The 21,839-nt window shown below is 32.7% G+C and overlaps 1 protein-coding gene across 5 annotated transcripts in view; it reads right to left on the bottom strand.

The window, feature by feature from the left end:
- The window catches only part of kis (chromodomain helicase DNA binding protein kismet), a 149,091-nt gene that overhangs the window by 4,594 nt on the left and 122,658 nt on the right, over positions 1–21,839 (bottom strand). For all 5 annotated transcript variants that reach the window (XM_076497301.1, XM_076497320.1, XM_076497309.1 and 2 more), the window contains 10 exons: positions 20,219–20,343; positions 19,160–19,788; positions 18,193–18,315; positions 17,494–17,829; positions 17,058–17,124; positions 12,942–13,663; positions 4,216–4,342; positions 3,313–3,515; positions 2,790–2,921; positions 2,233–2,337 (listed from right to left, as the gene is read on the bottom strand). In XM_076497301.1, coding sequence (XP_076353416.1) covers positions 2,233–2,337; positions 2,790–2,921; positions 3,313–3,515; positions 4,216–4,342; positions 12,942–13,663; positions 17,058–17,124; positions 17,494–17,829; positions 18,193–18,315; positions 19,160–19,788; positions 20,219–20,343 — 2,569 coding nt within the window. The remainder of the gene's footprint in view (positions 1–2,232; positions 2,338–2,789; positions 2,922–3,312; positions 3,516–4,215; positions 4,343–12,941; positions 13,664–17,057; positions 17,125–17,493; positions 17,830–18,192; positions 18,316–19,159; positions 19,789–20,218; positions 20,344–21,839) is intronic.

Raw genomic sequence — 21,839 nt, 5'->3', positions numbered from 1 at the left:
CATGCATATAAATAAATATTAACTTCATACTGTTACAACATATAAATACTGAAAATCACAAAATGAATATTACACAGTCCTACTGTACAGGCATATTACAGTTTCTTTGTGAAACATCCACAATTCTTTGGCAAAATATTTGTCCAGTGTGTATTAAATATCATACATATTAAAAAAATGTTTTAACCTTTTGATTATACATTCTAAAACATAATTAAAATATGACAGTAAGATCTAAATATTATTTAAAACTGTATCTCTAACTATAACGTATTTAGGTAAGAAATAACCATAAATGCTATAGTCAATCAAGCAGGCAACAATACTACAGTCAATTTCATGTGATCGATGATGACAACTGTGCACCAATTTCAGAATAACCAGTTATATTAGAATGTAAAATAATCTTTTTGTGATGACTATACACAAGGGTATGCAACATTTACATGTAGGACAAATCAACACATAGTAGTTTGTAGCTAATGGAATTCACTAGCATAACACTCCTAAGTGATTTACAACTTATAATGGCAAGGATTAGAGTTTAACACAGTTCAAAGTGTAATAAAATAAAATTATAAACATATGTATACTGTTACAAACATCAAGTTACTTAGGATAAAGAAGTGTAGTTTCATGTTACAATTTGAAGTAACATTTTAGAAAGAAAAAAAAAGGGTAATTTCAATTTTTTTTGTGGTTATGAAGTTGGCCAAATTTACCAGTTCCATTTTGAGACAGGATAGAAAAATAACTGGTGAATTATAATGTTTTACTGAAAAAAATTTGAAATGCATTTAGGAGGTTTTAGGGATTACATATATAAAGTTTTAGATTTGTGGTATAAGATAAAAGTACTTATAATTCTAACATACAAATTTCTTTTCACACATTATTGAAAACAAATATTTAAAAAAATTCATGGAAAAATCTATTTTATTCAAATAGTTCACTTGAAAAAATGTGAAAGACTTATTAACTGAAAGACTGCAAAATTTTGTGAAGATATACACATTATACTGAAAATTTAAAAGTATTAAATCTAAAAAGACAATCAGTACAAATAAATCACAGTCAGTCATATCAACAGAGTTGGAACTGACCAGAGTTAATCTTAAAAAAAAAATCAAATAAATGTTACAGATATCAATTATCATTTATGAAATGATTAAGTCTCTCTCAAATAACATGCTTGAAGTACTCAGTACACATGTTAGTTAAGTAAGCAATACAGAGCATTTTTATTTTTTATAAATGTTCCTTTGATTGAGTCAGCTTCTCTAGCAATTAACATGTTCATACCTATTGCAAAGTAATTTAAAATAATGTGAAAATCTTAATATAAAAGCAACAGAAAGGTGTAAGTGTAAAAACCAAAACAACTGCAACCAAAAACTTTTTCTCCCAACAAAATCGTAAAATGTTCTAAATGCTAAATAAAACTGAATACACATACTTTAATAGATAGCCTAACATAAAAAATAACCCACTGAACACAAAAATCCTTGTTCGCAGATTTTTTTAACTGAAACTTAAACAGCAGCTTTTGTGCTACTTTTAATGTTGATGACATAAAAACCAAACTAAAACCACCAAATAAAAAATGAATGGTTATAAACAACTCATGGTGACTTTGTACTACTAGAATCTCCAAAAGTAATTATTTTTGGTCCTACTTAAACATTTATTTCTACTTCCTAGAACCAGTATTTGCATTTAATTTGTATTAACTTAAAACTGTAATGTCAAAAACATGATTCACAAACACAGAAGTTTAGGTCCTGACGGAAATGCTGAATAAGTCCACTGAAAGTAAGAAAGGATGTTAGACTTTTGACCTTTACACAAACAGAACAGTTTGTGTACTATACAGAATTACTGTAACCTAAACTTGTACATGCTCAAGAGAGCTAACTGGACACTATGTTGCACTATAAAATGTAAAATTAAGCATCTTAAAAAATAAAAGCTCAGCACACATATTTATAGTCTGTTTTACTGATGGTTTTCTCTGAAATTTTTCAAAAAGACAAAACTGTTGCCAGTATAATATCCTCATATTATACAGGAATTAACAGGTAAGTTTTTTTAAAACTATGATGCATTTTTAGCAATGATAGAAAAAAACATATCTGATATGAAAACTCTTTACTTTTTCTTTTTTTAAAACTCAAAGAATGGTTAATCACATCAATAAACTTCAGACTACACACTTACAAGTAATTGTCCTACCTTTTCTTTGACTAAAGGTCCCCATTTAGGGTCAACATCAAACATTGGATTCTTTTCTAACCACTCAGATAGGTGCTTAAGAGGTGGAGCTTTACTACCAGTGATCTGTGAACAGAGTGGTTATCAAAAAAAAGAAAAAAGAACAATTTCTCCCTCATGTGTATGTCATATATTGCCCTTTCTTCATGACATGTAAGTAATGTTTTCATTATGATATGCAATACTAGTGTTAAGTAGTTGTACTTTTTCAGGAGTTTAAGAACATTTTAAATTACTGTAAAGAAATCGTTCTTAAATAAGTTTCCTATAGTTTTAGAAATCAGTACTCCACATATCATTCAAATATGTGTTTAAAAATACTTGCAATTAATCAAAATACTGTAAGAAAGTCAAACACTTAAAATATTCTAAACCTGTTCTCACAATGAAACAAAATAAAAATATAATGTCAGCCCTATCAGCATGCCATACACATCTACTACTTATTTTATCATTTATACTGTTTCAGTTTAACCACAAATTACTTCCAATAACTATTCATTACAAAAATGACAAACCTTCTTTCCAGTAACTCTGTTAACAACAGACACATTCTCTTCCCCAGTAAGTTTGGTAGGGTCCAATCTAGAGGGATCCAGACGTGGACGACGGCCACGTCTTCGTCCTTCTGGAAGCTCTAGTAGTTCAGTCTGAAAAATAAAAACAATTTTATTAAACTACTCTGGTTGTCCACAGACCTTTAAATCATGGTCTGGTAATCTATTGTTGTTATGAATCATTTCTATATTACAGAATTATTCCACAATAAAACATTTAAAACTTTTGATAAGAATCTAAAACCATTAAAATCACGATAAAAATGTATTTAAAGAAAAGCAGACTTATATTTTGAAATATATTTATACTGTTTAAAATGAATATAAAAATATAATAAAAATTTGAAAATTATATAAACTAATATCTTAAGAAAGTGAATATGAAAGTACATTAAAAGCAATATTCAATCATAATGTGTTATAGAGTAAGAGACAGTGGTTCTAAAGAGTGAAAGGATAAACAGTCATATCACAAGAGGCTTACATGAGGTGGCATATTAGATAATGGACTGAAAGCCATAGCAGCAGCTGCTGCAGCAGCTAAGTTGGGGTTAGAAGCAATCAGTTCAGGATGCTCATCCATCCATTTCTTTAGATCCTGTCGCACTGCTGCAGCTTGTTCTGCTAACGAGATATTACCAGAGTGCCCAGAGCTTTCATCTGCTTTGGAGCGTATAGGAGATGAATCTGGAAAGGTATATCCATTTTTAAATTTGGATTGGAAAATGCTCAAAAACTAGTAAAAGAAATGTATAATAAAAAGGTGTTTTGAAAATAATTATTCCTTCAGTCTTAATTTTGTGCATCTCCTATGCAAGTTCAGAAATTAATTTCACCTTTATTACACGAGTAATTCTATAGTAAATTTGTTTATAGTTTAATGTTCATTATATAACTAAACTCCTGTCACAAAAAAACTTTCCATTCTCAGTAATTGTAAGAATATTATAATAATTAGTTTTTATCTGCTAGCTTGTGTTTTCATCCTTTGTACTTTTAAGACAATAGTTTTTACACCTAGCTATAAACCTCAACTTCAAACAGGTTATGTTAATGATTTCTTTTAGTGCTAACTGCATTTGCATAATCTGTTAAAAATACCCAATACAAGATAGGCAAACTCTGATAGGTAAACATATGACTACCAAAATATAACATTCCAAATTAATCATGTTAAACAAACTGCATGCAGTAACAACTCTGAGTTCACCAACATCATAATACAAATGTGGAAATTTTATTTATAAAACACCTATGCCTCCACTTTGACCTTAACCTTCACAAGAGTATGGTAACTCTTTGGTTAGCATTATAGTATGTACAAAACATTTATTCTTGCAAACTAGCTGGCTTATTAAGAAGACAGAAAACTATTTTGGAAACACACCTTTTTTCATTCTAGAACTTCCTGATGACTCAGTGTTGTGAGGATGAACAGAAGATAGTGACCCCAGCGATGATGGCAAACCAACATTTAAAGTACGGTTTCTAAGATGCCAGTCCTGTTCCTCTGACTGTAATTGATGACAAAATTAATATGTCATAGAATATTTCCAAAGACAAGTTTTGGAGCTAACTTTTAAATACTATTTAAAACAAGTAAAATTCTAGTGTATCACACACACACACACACACACACACACAAACTTTTGTGGTATTGACATGATACCAGTGAATATTTGATATCAAAATATAACTGGAAACAGAAATAAAGCTAACCAATAAATAAAAGTCAGGTAACTGATCACCACAAGTGGTTAAAACTTTGTAAAACATAATATAAAAGTTAAATAAAAATAAACAATTCACTCAAAAGCTGTATCATTGGTCTTGTGCTTAAAGTGTGAAGTGGATTTCCTCTTCTCACAAGGTTTACCTCTTTTGATAATATACTGTACTTCATTAATCCTCACATTCACAAACATATTTCTTCTGAAAAATCTAGTGAAACTGTTGGCTGAGAATTTTTTTTTTCCCTAACATTCTTTTCTTCAGTTCTTTACAGAAGGAAGTTTTAGAATGGAAGTACAATAGACATCCATTTACAGCATTTAACAAGAAGAGTAAAGACATCCTTCTTTTATGACTGGCATAAATGTACAGTCCTCATGTGATAATCTAAAACCAAATAATTCAGTGTATCTTAAAACAGTTAAATTTAAGTTTTCTTTTGAGCACTGACAAAATATGCAATATATTCCACAATAAATGCTTTTTTGTTACTGTACATGTAATTAATGTTGTTTTCCTTAGCATGATAACATATTAAAAGTATTTCACTGGCTGAGAGTTAGTTGTTTCACAGAGGAAAAAAACAAAATCAACTCACTCTCCAAAATAATGGCACTTTCAGTTTGTATAATGCTAAATTCCAGTTTAATAAGCCATTATTTTCACTTATCATTTAACTTTTTTTTAAATTTGTACAGGGGAAAGTGAAGTAATCTGGTCTTTCTTGGTATAATGACTATCCCCACATATCATTAGCTATGAAATGCTGCCATCTAGAATGAAATATATAGAAGCTATAATGTTGGTTGGTTGGTTGATTTAATGTTTTATGGCACAAAGCAGCTAGGCTATCTGTGCCAAATGTCCAGTAAAAAGGTATAAATAAAATAAATGTAGGAAAATGCACAAAAGGAAATGAAGATAAAACAAAACACCATTGAAAAACAGAAAAAGCATAAAACCAATGTTGACACCTAGCCTACAATGTTAAGAGAGAAACTACAGTAAAAGAAGTTGTAAAAGACTTTCTGTAGCATAATGGTAATTATCATAGCCAACCAGGAGGACTAACAGGTAAGTACAAGAACCACCATCAGTCATCTGAAGTTGGCCTTTCAGTCCTGGTTCCGGGTTATGTGTCATTGTAGCCATTTTCAAAAGGTAAAGTAATAAAAGTTTTAAAAGACATGCAGAAAAACTGTAATAGTAACTCGCCAGGATGACTAAAGGGTAGTTCAAACAGCAGCGTTAGTCACCTGAAGTTGGCATTATCAGTCCTGGTGTCGAGTTATTTAATGTTAGGTCATTTTCTAATTTCAAATCGAACAAGAGAGATTGTGACTCTTAAAAGAGAACCACATTAAAAAAGGTTTAATGTATAAATTTAAAACACTTAAAGGACATAAAAAAGATTAATAGCCTTTAAAAAACTAAAACCTTTATCAAGGTGGACAGTGTCACCATCACCAATAACACTGTCTAATGTTACAGGCAAACCTTGAGACAGAACATGTTTAAAATGGTGCCATCGATGAGAGTTGTAACGATGGCAAGAAAGTAAAATGTGGGTTATAATGATTTGAGTGTTACATAGACTACACACTGGTGCATCAGTTTCATATAAAAGAAAACGATTAGTTAAAAAACTATGACCAATGCGTAGTCTAGTTAGAACAACTTCCTCCTGATCCTCATGGAAGCTAGATGGCCAAAGTCCAATATAGGGTTTTATTTGGAAATGCTTGTTTTTGCATTGCTCACTCTAAGTCCACTGCCAGCTGGCATGGAGTTGAGCCTTGAATACAGGACCATAGTCCATGTTTGGAATAGGCACAGTGGTGATTGTGCCAGAGCAGATAGATTTAGCTGCCATGTCTGCAAGCTCGTTCCTGCGAATACTAACGTGGCCTGGTATCCAGAAAAACTGGATAGAAGTAGATGTTAATGAGAAATGGGCCAGTCGGTTTTGAATATCAGTGAGAACAGGATGTGAGCCAACGTGTAGCGATTTCAGGGCCAGTAGAGAAATAAGCAAGTCAATATAAATAGTGCAGTTGGAGTACTGCTTAGCTTCAATATGATTCACGGCAAGAGAAATGGCATACAGTTCAGCTGTGAACACAGAAGCTGTAGAGGGGATTCTGCACGCAACCACCGAACCACAACAAACCAAGGCAGAGCCCACAGTCATCTGATTTGGAACTATTCATATAAATTGAAATGGAAAGACTGTTTTGAAAGATGTTTAGTAAATAAAAGACAGTACTTCCAAACGGGAGTATCTGCTTTTCTCAGATGGCTTAAAGAAAGTGAGTTTTGATCGAATAAGAGCATGATATATCTTTAACAAGGAGCATCGATACAATCCCCAACTGGTGGTACAGAGGACACAGAGGATGTTCAGTGCTCTTGTGCATTTGACCAGTAGATGCTTAATGTGTGGTATAAAGGTCAGCTTACGGTCAAAGATAAGCACCAAGAACTTGGTTTCAGGGACCACAGGCAGCGAAACTTCACCGATACGGAGTTCAGGATTAGGGTGAATACCTTGTTGGTGGCAAAAGTGAATGCAAACAGTTTAAGAGAGAGAGAAATTAAAAACATTTGCCGTGGTCCACTTCAATACACAATCGAGGGTAGTTTGTAGTTGCTGCTCAATATAACTCATGTTTGATGACTGACATGAGATGTGAAAGTCGTCGACATAGAGCCCATTTGAAACAGTGAGAAGGAGTTGTTCAGTGATGGCTTTAATCTTTATACTGAAAAGTGTGACATTCAAAACACAGCCCTGAGGGACTCCAAGCTCTTATAGAAAAGTAAGGGAAAGTGTTGAACTGACAAAAATTGGAATTTCCTGTCCATTAAAAAAATTTTAATAAAAATGGGTAAATGGTCATGTAATCCATAATTATGGAGGTCTCGCAAAATGCCATACCTTTATGTTGTGTCATAAGCCTTCTCAATGTCAAAAAATATTGATGCAAAATGTTGTCTCTTTTGAGAAAGGCTTCTCTGATTGATGTTTCAAGTTGAAACAAGTGGTCCAAGGTGGAATACTGTCATCGAAACCCACACTGGGTGGGCGAGAGGAGGTTGTTTGATTCGAGGAACCAAACAAAATGAGCATTAACAATCCTCTCTAAGGTCATACAAAGACAGCTCATCAAAGCAACTGGACGGTAGTTTGAAGGAATCTTGGGATCTTTCCCGGGCTTAGAGAAAGGTATGATAACAGTCTGGTGCCAGGCATTAGGAAAAACATTCTCCTGCCAGATCTGGTTAAAAACAATTAGAAGAATATCAAGAGAAGCAGGAGATAGATGGTGCAGTATGTCATAATATACATCATCTGGTCCAACAGATGTACTGCCGGACCAATGAAGGACCAGTTCCACCTGTGTAAAGAGACAATTATAGTCATAGAGACAATCAGATTGAAAGGAAAGAGGTGATCACTCTACCTGAGTCTTGATGGCCAAGAAGGTGGAGGAACAAGCGAAAGTGGTACATACCCAGCAAACGCTTTCACCTAGAGTATTGGCAATGCTCCGGATATCAGCCACTTCTAGGCCATTAGAGAGTAAAATCGAGGGGGGGACAGAATTGTATTGCCCACTAACCTTTTGAACCCTGTTCCATATGACTTTGGAAATGGTGGTAGAAGATATGCCAGTAGTGAACTTAATCCAATATTCCTTCTGGCTTTGATGTCTTACCCACCTAATATGTGCATGGGCCCGCTGGAAAGTGATGTGGTTTGAAAGTGTGGGATATCTACGGAAAGTATCCCAGGCCCATTTTTGAGCCTTCTGTGCCATGTGGCATGTAGGATTCCACCATGGACGAGAATATAGTGGAAAACGTGTCGAGGTTTTAGGAATACATTGAGCAGCTGCTTGTATAATAGTCAGTTACTGCTGCCACACAGTCGTCTATTGATGGTTGACAATGACAGGATCAAGTTCTGCACGAGTAGTGAAAGTGCACCAGTCTGCCTGATCCAGCTTCCACCGGTGCATGCGGGTTTGGTGGCATCGACCACGGCCAGTCTCTCTCAAAAGTACAGGAAAATGATCACTGCCTTGTGGATTATTGTCAACCCTCCATGAAAAATGGGATAATAATGAAGGGGAGCAAACTGAGAGATCAATACTAATAAAGGACTGACTAGGTGCATGAAAATAAGTGGAAGAACCAGTATTGAAAAGAGAAAGGTTATGATCTGAGAGCATACTCTCTACAGAGTGACCCCTCCTATCAAGTACAGCACTTCCCCAAAGGGGATGATGTCCATTAAAGTCCCCCAGGATTAGAATGGGAGACAGCAACTGTTCAATGAGAGCATCAAGGTCTGATTGATCATGTCTCTCCAGGTGACAGGTAGAGAGAACAAACAGTAATGGTATGACCCAAGGAAACACGGATGGCTACCACCTCCAAGAGTGTGCATATGCTGATCAACCAAAAGTGCCACCCCTCCATGTACTCATCCATCACACAGCCTGTCATTTCTGTACAGAGAAAACTGGTGAAAGGTGACTGTATCAGCAAGTTTCAAAAATGTTTCTTGTAAGAAAAGACATACAGAATGGAAGCAATCAGTGTTTTGATGTCATCCAGATTAGAACGTAAACCTCAACAGTTCCATTGTATCAAGGTGGCCATTTTTAATGACACGTAGGTGTATTGGCTGGAGAACCCTTCTGTTATGAGCCATTTTCAAACACTGTACGTCTTTTTCCTCTAACCATTTAGGGCAAGAATGAAAGTAAGAAGGGTGAGAACCATTGCTGTTAACATAATGTGGGTCCATTTCACACTCACAGGCATCATGGTTCTTGCCACCACAATGAGCACATGTCAGGGAACCACAACATGATGTCTTTGAGTGACTGAAACTGACACTGGAAACATCAGAGGGTTTGGAATGTACAGCCGTACCCTGCAATTTAGATAACTTGCCTTGATGGTGGCAGGTGCACTTGGTGATATAAATGTCAAAACGAGACATTATAACTCCATCTTTGTAGGTGGAGATGCGCCTCACTGCAGAAACTCCTTGAGTGGAGAAACCAGCAAGAATCTCTGACTCAGGGATATTCTTCAAACCCCTCTCAACAATAACTTCTTGTGATGAATTCAAAGTAGCATGAGGTGTAACCTCAATAAGTTTATCCCCAATTGCCTTTGAATTCAAGAGGAGTTCACTGTGTTAGGATGTGGATGTTTCAACCAATATGTCTCCAGATCAAAGCTTCTTTACTGACTTTGGAGAGCCAGCAAGTTCCTCCAGTCCCTTCTGAATAAAAAAAGAGGGACATTTGCCCTAAAGGTTTCTCTGAAAGAGAATGTAGGATTAGAAAAGTTAGCAGCTATGCAGAAAAAAACTTATGTGCGAGTTGAAACCATATCACAATTTACAGATTTACGTCATTCAATATTATACAATATAGTTAATTTAATTAACTTTGAAATCAATGCATGGAAAAAACACAAAACTTTTTGCATAAATTCAAAGGTCTGGAAAGTTGTTAACAGCTATTATATCAATGGTGTTTTTCACTTTATCAGGATATACAAAGTAACTATTATAATCATAGCAATATGAGAATTAACAAAGTACTTGAATTTGGTGCAAATGTACACCAAAACTAGAGGTCTATTAAATGATGAAAAGATACATAATGAAACTACAATACTCATACTGATAAGCTGTATCATACAGAATTGTGCACACATAAAACACAGAAAGAATGAGAAAATTTCATAAACAGAAGTAAAACTCATAAATTGCACTTCATCCCAACTATTTTCCAATAACCAAACCTTCAGTTTATTCATAAAACTATTTTTCTTTTTTACTCAAATTTTATAAAGTTATAATTATCTCTCTACTAAGACTACTGTATTTAAAATAATTATAATCATTTAAATTTGTTAGGGCAACACCAATTATTTCAATTATAACACTATGAAATTATTATATAGACCATATGTGATATTCAGAAACATTCTGTAATGATACTTTATGAACTACAGAATTATTTTAATATTTAAATTTTACAAAAGAAGTATGGCAAACTTCAGATCATGGACATTTTCTATTTTATTTAAAGTATAATCAGAAAAATAATATATAACTTCATTAGAAATATTTCAATATTTATAATTGCATCCAACTTTGTTGTCAAATATCAAAAGGATCACCAGCTTGCTTTCTTGGACACTTTTGATACATAAAAATGGAAATAACTTTGAATGTAAAGATCTATTTTTATTTAACTAGTTTAATCTTATCACTAGTTAAGAAAAATTTAAGATTTTGGTTCTTTGTGCCTGTACAATTTTAGCACATTTGAATACCTGTATAAGGAACTCGATAATATCATACAAAATTGTTCAGAAACTGTTTACAAACACACCTATAATGTGGTAAAAAAATATTACATGTTAAGTTAGCAAAGAAGCAACTACAGAGGTATTTTCATATAACTTATTCCCAAATACAAGTAGACAAGAATGAAGATGCAAGTTTCTTTTTCAGATTAAAGGTCAAAATATTGCTTGTTATAGTATCAAAGTAGTTTATCATTTTAAGTGTCTCAAAAGTAGCTCTAGGTATAATGAACCGATTATCAGACAACCAAAAACATGAAAATGTGTTAAGTAACAACAAATCTAGTACAGATGATCATGTTCTGGTTTTGAGATCCTGTCTAGATGCAATAACAAGAAAAAGCTGTACATCAAACAAGTACTGTTAGTCCAAAAACTGTGGCCTGGGCTGAATGTAAGTAGTTCATTGCTAAAAATATAATATGTCTTTTGGTATGAGTTAACAAGAGAATGGAACAGCAGAAATCTTTTATTAGCTTTCTTTTCACCTGTCAATTAACTCTGGAGAAGTATAAAAGCTAGTAAATTAAGGTCCCTTAACTACATTCTCCCCCTAAATTGTTTAATGTTTAAGGAGGTAGGGGTCTTCAGTTTATCTAATTAGGTGGTGGTGCTGGGATTTAGTTTTAATGTACTGCAAGGTAAATTGTGGTGTGATTTTTAACTCACTGTAAAACAAGAGTGTACAATTTTGCATTCCTACTCATGTTCAAAATATTACTGCCAAAATTGTAATATTTTTCTTTTGGTGGATGAGTAATTATGTTAAAAAAACTTGAAGTCTTTACCTTTTAGCAATAAAATGTTTCAATACTTTTAATACTGTTTAAGATGGACAGAGTGGTAAACCACAATGTTATTATTTTAATATTTCCTAACAATGATCACTGTAAAACACCAATATGGATATTCAATTTTATCCCAAGTACAGAAAACAGAAACAGTATGTTAAGAATTGTAAAAATCAATTAATATTAAAATTTCAAATATACTTCTCATATTAGTTTTTAGCATTTCTATTAATCATTCAAAACAACACCCAAGAATTGAAATGGTAAATAACTTATGAAAGGCTTACAAAACTATTAAACAAGAATATGAAGCTTTCCTAATTTTAAAGAAACAAAGTAGTAATATTCATTATATTCACACAAGCAACTGGATTTTAAATCAAAATTATTTTTTTTAAACACAGATTATGTTAATAGATAACACAATAAACTTGAAATATTTTCAAAAACTAAGTTATATTTAATTTTTCATATTACACTTTAAATTCAGTAGATAGTGTTACTTAGTTATATGAAGTTTGCTTTACTCTGTTGAAACTTAAATTATCTTCTGCTACTTAATTAATGTTCATAGTATACTGATCACTTGAGTTAAACTACTCATCTCTACGAGCAGACAAAGCTCCTGACAAAATAAATTGTTAAATGAAGATAGTTAATAATTATAGCATATTGTAATGCACTTCTAACAAAAATAATAAGTATTTATGCTTATTTATCCTTTTTCATTTTTGAAAATTATAAATGAGAATATAAATCACACTGAGCTTTCACTTCATGATTAAGTTCTAGAAACTAGCATGCCAGTCATAAACAAAATATTATTTTCATTATGAGGAAATACATTCCATATTATGTCTAGGAATTACCTTAATTAAGCTTCAAAATGATTATTTTTATTACCAACCTAAAGGTTTATCATACTATTACTGATATGCGTGTGTGCATGTGTAGCGCCTGTTTTTAGAAAGTTTTGTACTAACAACTAATTGTTTGTGTGATGACTCAACAGATATTTAAATGAGAATTTAAAGAATCTATGGTAGGATCACAAAAAGGCAATTTTTGTTTAATATTCAAAATAATGGTTTTATATAATGCAAAACCTTTTGGATATGTTTAATGCTTCTATAATAGGAGTAACAATACAATATTGTTGAATTTTGTGTAAAATAATACAAAATATGCCTACCTTACAGGATCTTGTGGCATGTAACAACTGTCGTTCTTCTTCTTTAGACTTTTCAAGAGACTGCAGTAGCTCCATGTGTTGGCGCTGCCGTTCCTGCTCCAGTAACATTTCCTGCTGTTTCCTGGCTTGTAGACTCAGAGCTAAAGCATCAATTTTACTTCCTATCCTGCCTCTGCCCCTGACCCTGCTTTTACCTCTTCCTCGCCCATGACCATTTGGACTAGGCATTCGTGGGCTTGACTGACCTCGGTTGTTTGGAGAGTTTCTAGGTGAACCCCTGCTACAGTGAGTAGGAGACCTGCCTCGAGGTGTAGAGTGATAGTTCACTGAGGAGGTTAGACTTAATGGCAGAGAACTAGAACTCAGATCCATGGGGGCTGATGGTGATCCTAAGGATTCTGGACTTGAAGGTGTAAGGGTTGTAGGAGTGCCACCAGCATGTGTTGGTGTGGGTTTAACTCTAAGATCAAGGGTTCCTGAGCTAGCTGAAACTCTAGGTGCTGAGCTTTGGTGAGCTGGTGGAGGACCACTGGTGGAAGTAGTTGAAGTAACACATGAAGATGTCACAGTTGAGGAACCCTCATCAGATGTACTATGATCTTCCCGTAATGGTGTCCTTAGTAAAGAGGGTGGTGGAGGAGGAGGAGCCAGAAACTGGTGTTGCAGTTGTTGATGAAGCTGTTGTTGTTGAAGACTGTGGGAGACCAGGGCACGTAGTTTTGCTAAAATCAGATAGAAATAATGAGATAAAATTACATTTGCTTGAAGAAAAGCTATCAGGAAGGTTATATTCCCTCATGAATTTTTTTTACTATTTTAAATTCATGCTGTATGTTTACTTTCACTTTCCATAACTAAAGGAATATGGATGAACCATGCAGCATTCCTGATATAGAAAGCCAACTAAAAAAGATGAAATTCCTCAAGCAAATCCAAATTCCTTGGGGATAAGGGAATGTAATATTTCAAATCTGAAAATTAAAAGTAATCAAGCAGCAGATTTTATCATAATGAATAACAGTAAGAACAGCTGCTACAACTTAAAACACACATTTTCCTAATATGAAAAAGTATTTTCAGTATCTGCCTTTATACATAGAAATACCATCTTCCTTGTGCATCTGCCAAAGAGATTTGCATGCCACTAGCCTAACGTAAGTCCTATCACATGATTAATGTGAATTGTATCAGTGCACGACATTATCACACAATAAAGGCTCTCCAGAAACAGGACGGCAAATAACTTCTCAGTTAACTTGCCACAGAAATGTGCTAGAATACCATGTTGAAACTGTGGAGCGTCTGGTGCAAAAAACTAAAATACACAGATGAGCACCCTTCAAACTACACCTACATGGAAGAACCTACGGGATGTGATAACCGATCATGGGGGATTCAGGGGGCATGCTCATGAGAGACAGCATTTTGTCTCAACCAGGGTAAACTCCTCACCTAGAATGAAAAGGGGGAAGAGTTAGATGAATGCCAAGTCTCATAGGAACAGGCCACCACCCAATTTTTCACAATATTGTATTAAGCTAAGCCAGTTAAAATCCTCTCCATGGTTGCTACCCAAGTGGCAAGGAAAAAGTCTCCTGAGCTTCAGTTCCAGAAAATGAATTTGCACTGAGATGACCTACAGAAGTCTGGATCTTCTTGGACTACAGCTAAAACTTCAGTCGAAATCTCCAAGGAGAAAGGAATACCACTGAAGACATCCAAGCAAAGAAATAGAATCCCAACAGCAGGGTAATAGAGAAAAGAAAAACACAACAGAAAAAGTGAAACAGACTAGTCTAGCAAAAAGAGAGAATAAATGTCAATAGAAAACTCCACTGGAGCATAGTGAAGTGCCTCTGACAAAAAGTGGAGAGAGAAAAGGGAATACAGGAAGATGATGAGAAAAAGATGAATACATGAAAGTAGGGAACAAGAAAGTGAAAAATAATGCAACAAGCCCAGTCTCCATGGCAAAGATGTAAATAACAAAAGTAAAACTAACAAATAAAATTGTTCAAAATTTGACAAATTTTGTTAAAAGGTATGAGGTTTCAGAAACATTTTTATTTTGATATTTATACTAACAATTTAAAACTTATTGTAGTTTTTTGCACTCTGAAAAGTTCAAGTGCAAGGTATTTTCATGTTTTTTTTCTTAGTTTTCAAATTTCATTTATATAATTTCCAGAACCTCCTAAATAAGCATCAAAATGTCTGTATTTTTTCATTTTATCTACCACATCATTAAATGTAGTCATTACCACAATGAACAGTACATTTAAATATTCAAAATTAAGAAATATCAATATATGTATACTTTTTAACTATTCATTTAGTCTTAAAATACCATTATCAGATTATATTCATCACCTCACATCTTTACCCTTTTATTTAACAGTTTATTCTTAATATCTTATATTCCTTTTCTGATCTTTACTGTTTATTACTCAGTCAACATGCACAAACAGGTGTTGCGGGTCATATAATGGTAACATCAGCAGTTACTTTAGCTTCCAACAAAATGTTTTTGCTTTTGCTAACTAACTCAAGTCTTTTATGTATTTTTAAAAATATTAAATCTTTGAAATATGAATTTTAAAACATAAATAAAACAATTAACTAAAATATGATAAACATAAAACTTAAATACAATTTAACTTTATCAAACTAATATGTATAAGGTGAGAAAAAACTAAATGCTAATAAAGATGAAGCTCCAACATTGCTTTAACAGTTTGATGTGCTTGTTAATTAATAATGAGAGCCAGGTTTAAAATAACAACTGAGAGACTACTTTAAAATTAGATCTTTCTAATGGTTATAATTATATACTTGAAGTTAGTAGAGGATGACTTAGAATTCACAATTCTTAGTACAGAAGGTGGGCATGGCTATTGTCAGGTTGTTACAAGATTTGTTATCTGAACTGATGCAAAGTAATTTGAAACAACTGATAGGTAACTAGCCCTGTACACTGTAAATTGAGTATTATTCAAGTAATAAAAACAAAAGTTAAAGTTTCTTGAGTGCTTGTGCATCGTTACAATAAAACTGAAATTAAAACTTAGATAATATAAACTTCTGAATTATAATGCTCATAATACACTGATAGTAAAGTGTTTACATTTTGAATGTAACTCAGTTAAACTTATAACATGCACAGAAAGGAATTTAAAACTGCCAAGTCAATAATAGAGTTAAAAGGCATAGAAAAAAAAATAAAAATAACAAAAGGAACATATTTGAAAATGAAATCAAGAAAGAGTTTGGCTAGTTGATGCCATCCCATGAATGGTCAGGTACTACACAGACGTAAAGCACATTATTATTAGGTTAAATTTGTGAATGAATGAACCACTCAGCTGGTGAGAAGGAATGTCAGCTGATGAGACAGAAGGAGGAGGCCCAGGAAATATTTGGGAATCCACGAAATGTTGAACAAAGACCACAATGTCCCTAACAGTTAATGAGCCTCCAGAAGTCATATTAGAAAAAATAAGGCCCCTGGGTGTAACATCATCACTCACACTGGATTAAGTATAACTCACCATTACTTGAAAGTTCAAAATAGTAATAATCAACACTCTTGAAACAAAAATCAAAGTTTTGTTAATAAATGGAAATCCAAACAAACTGAATGCAAATGAGAAATTTGAGCATGTCTGTTTAATGCAATGCCAAGGAAAAGAGAAATTTGTATGATTGTAAGTATACAGGGAGTTTATGGTTCACAAAAGTTGTTTCACCTCCAATTGGTTGAAGGCTATTGTCACATGACTCTTATGCACTACACCACATATTAAATAAGTGGTTTAAGTAAGATTTACCTCAAGGATAGAAGCATACAAATTTCATAAGCAGACTCACAAGATAGTATTTTTGTAAGGGGTGAAGTTATACTCTTGGGAATATAAATCCTATCCTTTGTGACTGTTATGCACAAAAGTGAGTTAATCATTTTGTTTCATTAACACTTAAAAAGTTAATGCAACAAATCTAATAAAAACTAAAGTAACTAGGCACATGAGATATAAAAAGACCATATCTGTTAAAACAATAAGTAGCTAGTTCCTTAACATGACATTTAACATCAACCACTTAAGAGTAAAAACTTACCTCTTTCAGCTTCTATTTCAAATCTTCTTCTCCGTCTCCTCCTACGACGTCCTCCAAGAGCTTCATTCTGTTGACCCAATCCAAAAATGTTCAGATTAGCACAATTAGTAATGAAATATTGTATTTTTTATCAAGATAGAAACATAAAAGATGAAATCAATACCTGAAAATATAACACTGAGTTTAAGTCTCTTATGATGATTTCTGCAAGTCATGTATGGTTTGTACTTCCCTTTAGTTGTTTTATCATAAATATTTACTGTTTAAATCAATACAATGAGAAAGTTTTGTAAAAATATTTCAAGTTTTAATTTTATGAGATCTTAAAATAATGCAAATAATAAAGTTTTCTTCTTGATAACAATTAATTACAATGTAATAAAAATCAATAATATATTTCAACAGTAGAGAACTGCAGCAAGGAATTGGAACTTACCCCAGGCTGAATTGGGCTACCTCTTCCTACTCCATATTCTGAAGCAGTAATAAGCATGTCTTGCAGTATTGGTTCTTTAAGAGGTGTCTGATCTGGGGTATGCTGGGATGGGACAGAGGCATCATCACTGAGTTGACTTACAGAGCTAGGTGTAGGAGACACAGCCCTTGGTGATACACTGCCAGGAACTGTGGGTGTAGATGAAGGGGTCACAGATGCTCCAGCTGTGCTTCCCATCATCATGAAGTTTGGCATAAATGTATGCCTTATAACAGGCCATTCATTCTTTTCTACAGCATGACATATGTGCTCAATTCGTATTTGAAGAACTTTATCCTGTTTAACGAACAGAAAACAATAGTTCAAACAATATACAAATTTCTGAAATTAACTAACGAAAAATAACATTATCACACAAAAAATAAAAGAGTGCATTGGATTTAGATGTTTTGGTATAGGTAAAATAACAATTACTTTTCTAACCACAAGCAACATGAAGTTACAAATTCTAGCTAAATATTATAAACTATTGCTTTTCTACTTTGACAAGCATAAAAAGTAATATATTGCCAACAGTACCAAAAATGAAGCACAAATAAGAGATTACAACTCATGAGGAAGGTATCAGTTAATTTAAAAAACAAACATCCTGGGAAAAACATACCAACATTCTTGGATATAATTAGAATTGTCACATACCTTAGGCCAATGCAGAGGATTCCTTGAAGAATGGGCTAGCAGCTGAGCTACAGTTGGCTCATTATGATCAAAGTCCAGATTGAAACTATCCTGGCTCATAATCTCATCATTTTGGGAAATATCCTATGCAAAGAAATATAAATAGCATTTGTGATTTTTTTATCCCAAATACACATTTTTGTAAACTTCAAAAAATTATACTTAAAGGTAAAAAAATTTATTTCATAATAAAATTAGCTACACTTAAACTCAACAAATTTATGTAAACATGTGATTCACACAGTTACTTTTTAAAAAAAGATAAGATTCAACTCTAGATACAATAAAAAAATATCAAAATCTTAATACAATTGTTTGTGTTTAATCAAAACTTTAAAAACATTTAAATAAAAAAAATCCAAGCGTGAATAAGCTACTCCAATTACATGGATTATGTGTGTGCTTTTATTTCAACAAAGCCACATTGAGCTATCTGCTGTGTCCACCGAGGGGAACTGAACCCCTGATTTTAGCATCGTAAATCTATAGACTTACTGACATACCAGCAGGTGACTACATGGATTAAAAAAGTAATTTTTTCTCTCACAAAAAAGGCAGAATAGGTAAGCGTAAAGACAACATTAAAGATTTACATGTACTTTTTCAGAACAAACAAATAAACTTCATTAGTCACATTTACAATACTTACACATGCAAATCAAGGAATAAAGAAGCAAGATTTCCACGTTTTAATATTTAGATAAATTTGGTAAGCCAATGGATTTATAATCAAAGTTATTGGAGTAATACTATCTGCCTTTCTCTTGTGACAGATTTTTTTAAAACAAATTCAGTTCTTAAAATCAGAATAAACACATACCCCTGCATAATATTAAAATTATTATGATAAGTACTGACTCTACATAATCAAGTAGATAACTACAAAAATTATGCAGATCAATTTGAGGTCACTTATAAATGGAAATACCTGAAACTCTTCTAAATGAGAGGGAGTCTCAGATTTCAAGAAACATGTGTTTGTCTCCCCTTCTGGGTTTTTGTCTTCCACTGCTTGGGAAGAAGAGGAAGGTATGTTAGAGTTTTCTTCACCTGGAACTTCTGTCGTACTTTCTCTCTCAAGACATGTTTCAATAGATTCTATATCACCTTTGGATGAAGGTGTTTCACTCTCTTCTGCCACTTCCTTATTTTCTTTCTCTACAGTTTTGTTTTTATGTATCAATGCAGTAGCTTCTTCTCTAAGGAAGTGGTCTTCAAGTATTTCTTTGTCTTCACCAGTTATATTAATTCCTTCTGACAGAACTTCCTGACTTTCTTTCTTTCTTTCAGTTGTTTTTATCTGATCATCTTGTTCTTTTATTTCTGAATTATTTACAACATTGTTAATTTTGTTTTCTTCTTTTGTATCATCACTTAATATTTCTTTTTTTATATCTCTAGCTTCACTTTCTTCTTTTGTGAGTAAATCCTCAGAATTCTCTCTTTTGGATAGACTCTTCAACTCATCTTCAGACTTTACATCTTTTGAAGGGATGGCTTTCTCTTCTTTGACATAAGCATCCTCTTTAATTTTCAACTCTTCAGGGCTGGTCCCTTCTGCAAAGTTAGAACTTCTGGTTAGCTGAAATATTTAAATATATTCAAGAGCTCACACTAGTTTTGAACATGAATAAAATTTCATACAAGTAACTAGAATTTGCTTCTTTTATATCCCTATGCTCAATCTTTTAGACAGCAACACAAAGAAATTAGGTCATAGCCAATAAAAAAAAAAAAATCTAAATACTAAACTATAATAGAATCTCAAGCAAAACTTAGTACATTCTTCACAGGCATTACTCTTACTTCAACAAGTTTACTTTTCTAGAAAGTGAGTAACTGTTCTTTTAGAGCTTAGTTATAATTACCATTTCACAAAAAACTAAATTAACATTTTAAATTTTCAAGAAAGTACTGTACTCTACTGGTCATGGTACAAGTTATCTAATTATGAAAATAAGTGATATTATACACTATTAAAAATTACCTGAAGGTGTTGGTATTTGACTACTATTACCAAAAGCCTTTCCCTGGTGCACTGTTCTAAGAATGTCCTTGAATGAGAGGTTGGGGTCATGAATAAGGTGATAATCTAGTCGGCTCATGCCATATCTGTAATAGTAAAAATGATCATTCAGGGATACTGTTTGTCCAATCTGATTCAAACTGGTAATACGACTAACATTTTAAATATAGTAAAGAAAAAACAAAATAACCATAACTAAGGTGTAACATTCAGCACTTTTCTGATCAAACTGACTTTTACAGTTTCCATACCACAACATCTAAATGTTTTGTGTTTCTTTATAAAATTTTCTTTTGCAAGCTCTCAGCAAATCATTAAGTCATTTCTAGAAGAAAAATTTGGATTTTCAATAAAGTATTTTAACTAAGAATTTCTCCATGAATATTTACACACATACACAAAGTCAAAGTGTTGATTGCTCCAAGCATAAAGTGATTTTCATGTTAATATTAAAAATATTTTATTCCTCTGAAAAATTTCAAATTTCATTTGAGTAATCTCAACAACCTTTCAAATAAATTTCAAACATTTTGTTTCAATAAAACTTTATATTTTACCTGTTATTTTCTCTACAAGGTGATTAAATTTGATGAACTCTATAACTGGCAAAATAAAATCCTAATATACCCATTTTTCTTTGTAGAACGACTTCAACTTGTAACATCACGCTACATTTATCTTAAAAATTTTAAACTCATAACAGTATACACTTGTTTAAATTTTATTGTTTAATGGCCTATCAAACTGTATCTAACTCTTGCTACAAAGTTGGTCAGATCAATCAACCTCATAACCAATTTGTTCTCATTGTTGTTCCAATACTAGAACTTTTAATTTGCTTTGTGCGTTTTCACAGAATAAGGCAGACTTTTAGTAAACATTACAAGTCTTTTGTACACATAAAATCAGTATATTTAAGTTATTTTACAAAAGAGTTAGCTGAGTATTTAGTATTTCTATATACTAGTCTGAGTGCTAATTGATTTCTATGTTAAAATTAAAAATACTTTTGTCTTAAAAATCACAAATTTTATATGCACAATCTCTACAACCTCCTAAATAAATTTTAAATGTTTTTATGCCAGTAACACTTTATATATATTCTGTTATTCTCTGTACCTTAACTTTATACAAGGGTTGATTTATTTGAATTACCATAATTATAACAACTGAGGAAAAAAAATCTGTAACAAATTTTCTTTCTTCCGAGAATGATTTCACTTTGTAATATGAAACTGTTTATTTAACCTATACAGATATACATTCATAACATTCATTATTTTACTACCATTTCAGCCCTGTAAATATTATTCATGCCATTATAAGTTGTAAATTACTTGGTAAACAAGCTGCTCACTTTATGCTATTGAATTACATTACACATGAGCTTCTCTGGATCTGCTCACGAACATGCCACACAGACATTTTATTTATTTATTTCACCTAATTTAACAAAATATTATTATTTTTACATTTTAGTTACTTACTTTTATAATAATAAATAAAGTACACATTTGAAAAACAAGAAGAAAAACTTACCCAAGTCTTACTTTTGCTGTCAACTGTTGATAACATTTAACCC

The sequence above is a fragment of the Tachypleus tridentatus genome, chromosome 1, assembly GCF_004210375.1.
Source record: "Tachypleus tridentatus isolate NWPU-2018 chromosome 1, ASM421037v1, whole genome shotgun sequence".
Taxonomy (NCBI): Eukaryota; Metazoa; Arthropoda; class Merostomata; order Xiphosura; family Limulidae; genus Tachypleus; species Tachypleus tridentatus.
Note: the sequence above shows the minus strand (reverse complement) of the source record. Positions and strands in the feature narration are given on the sequence as shown.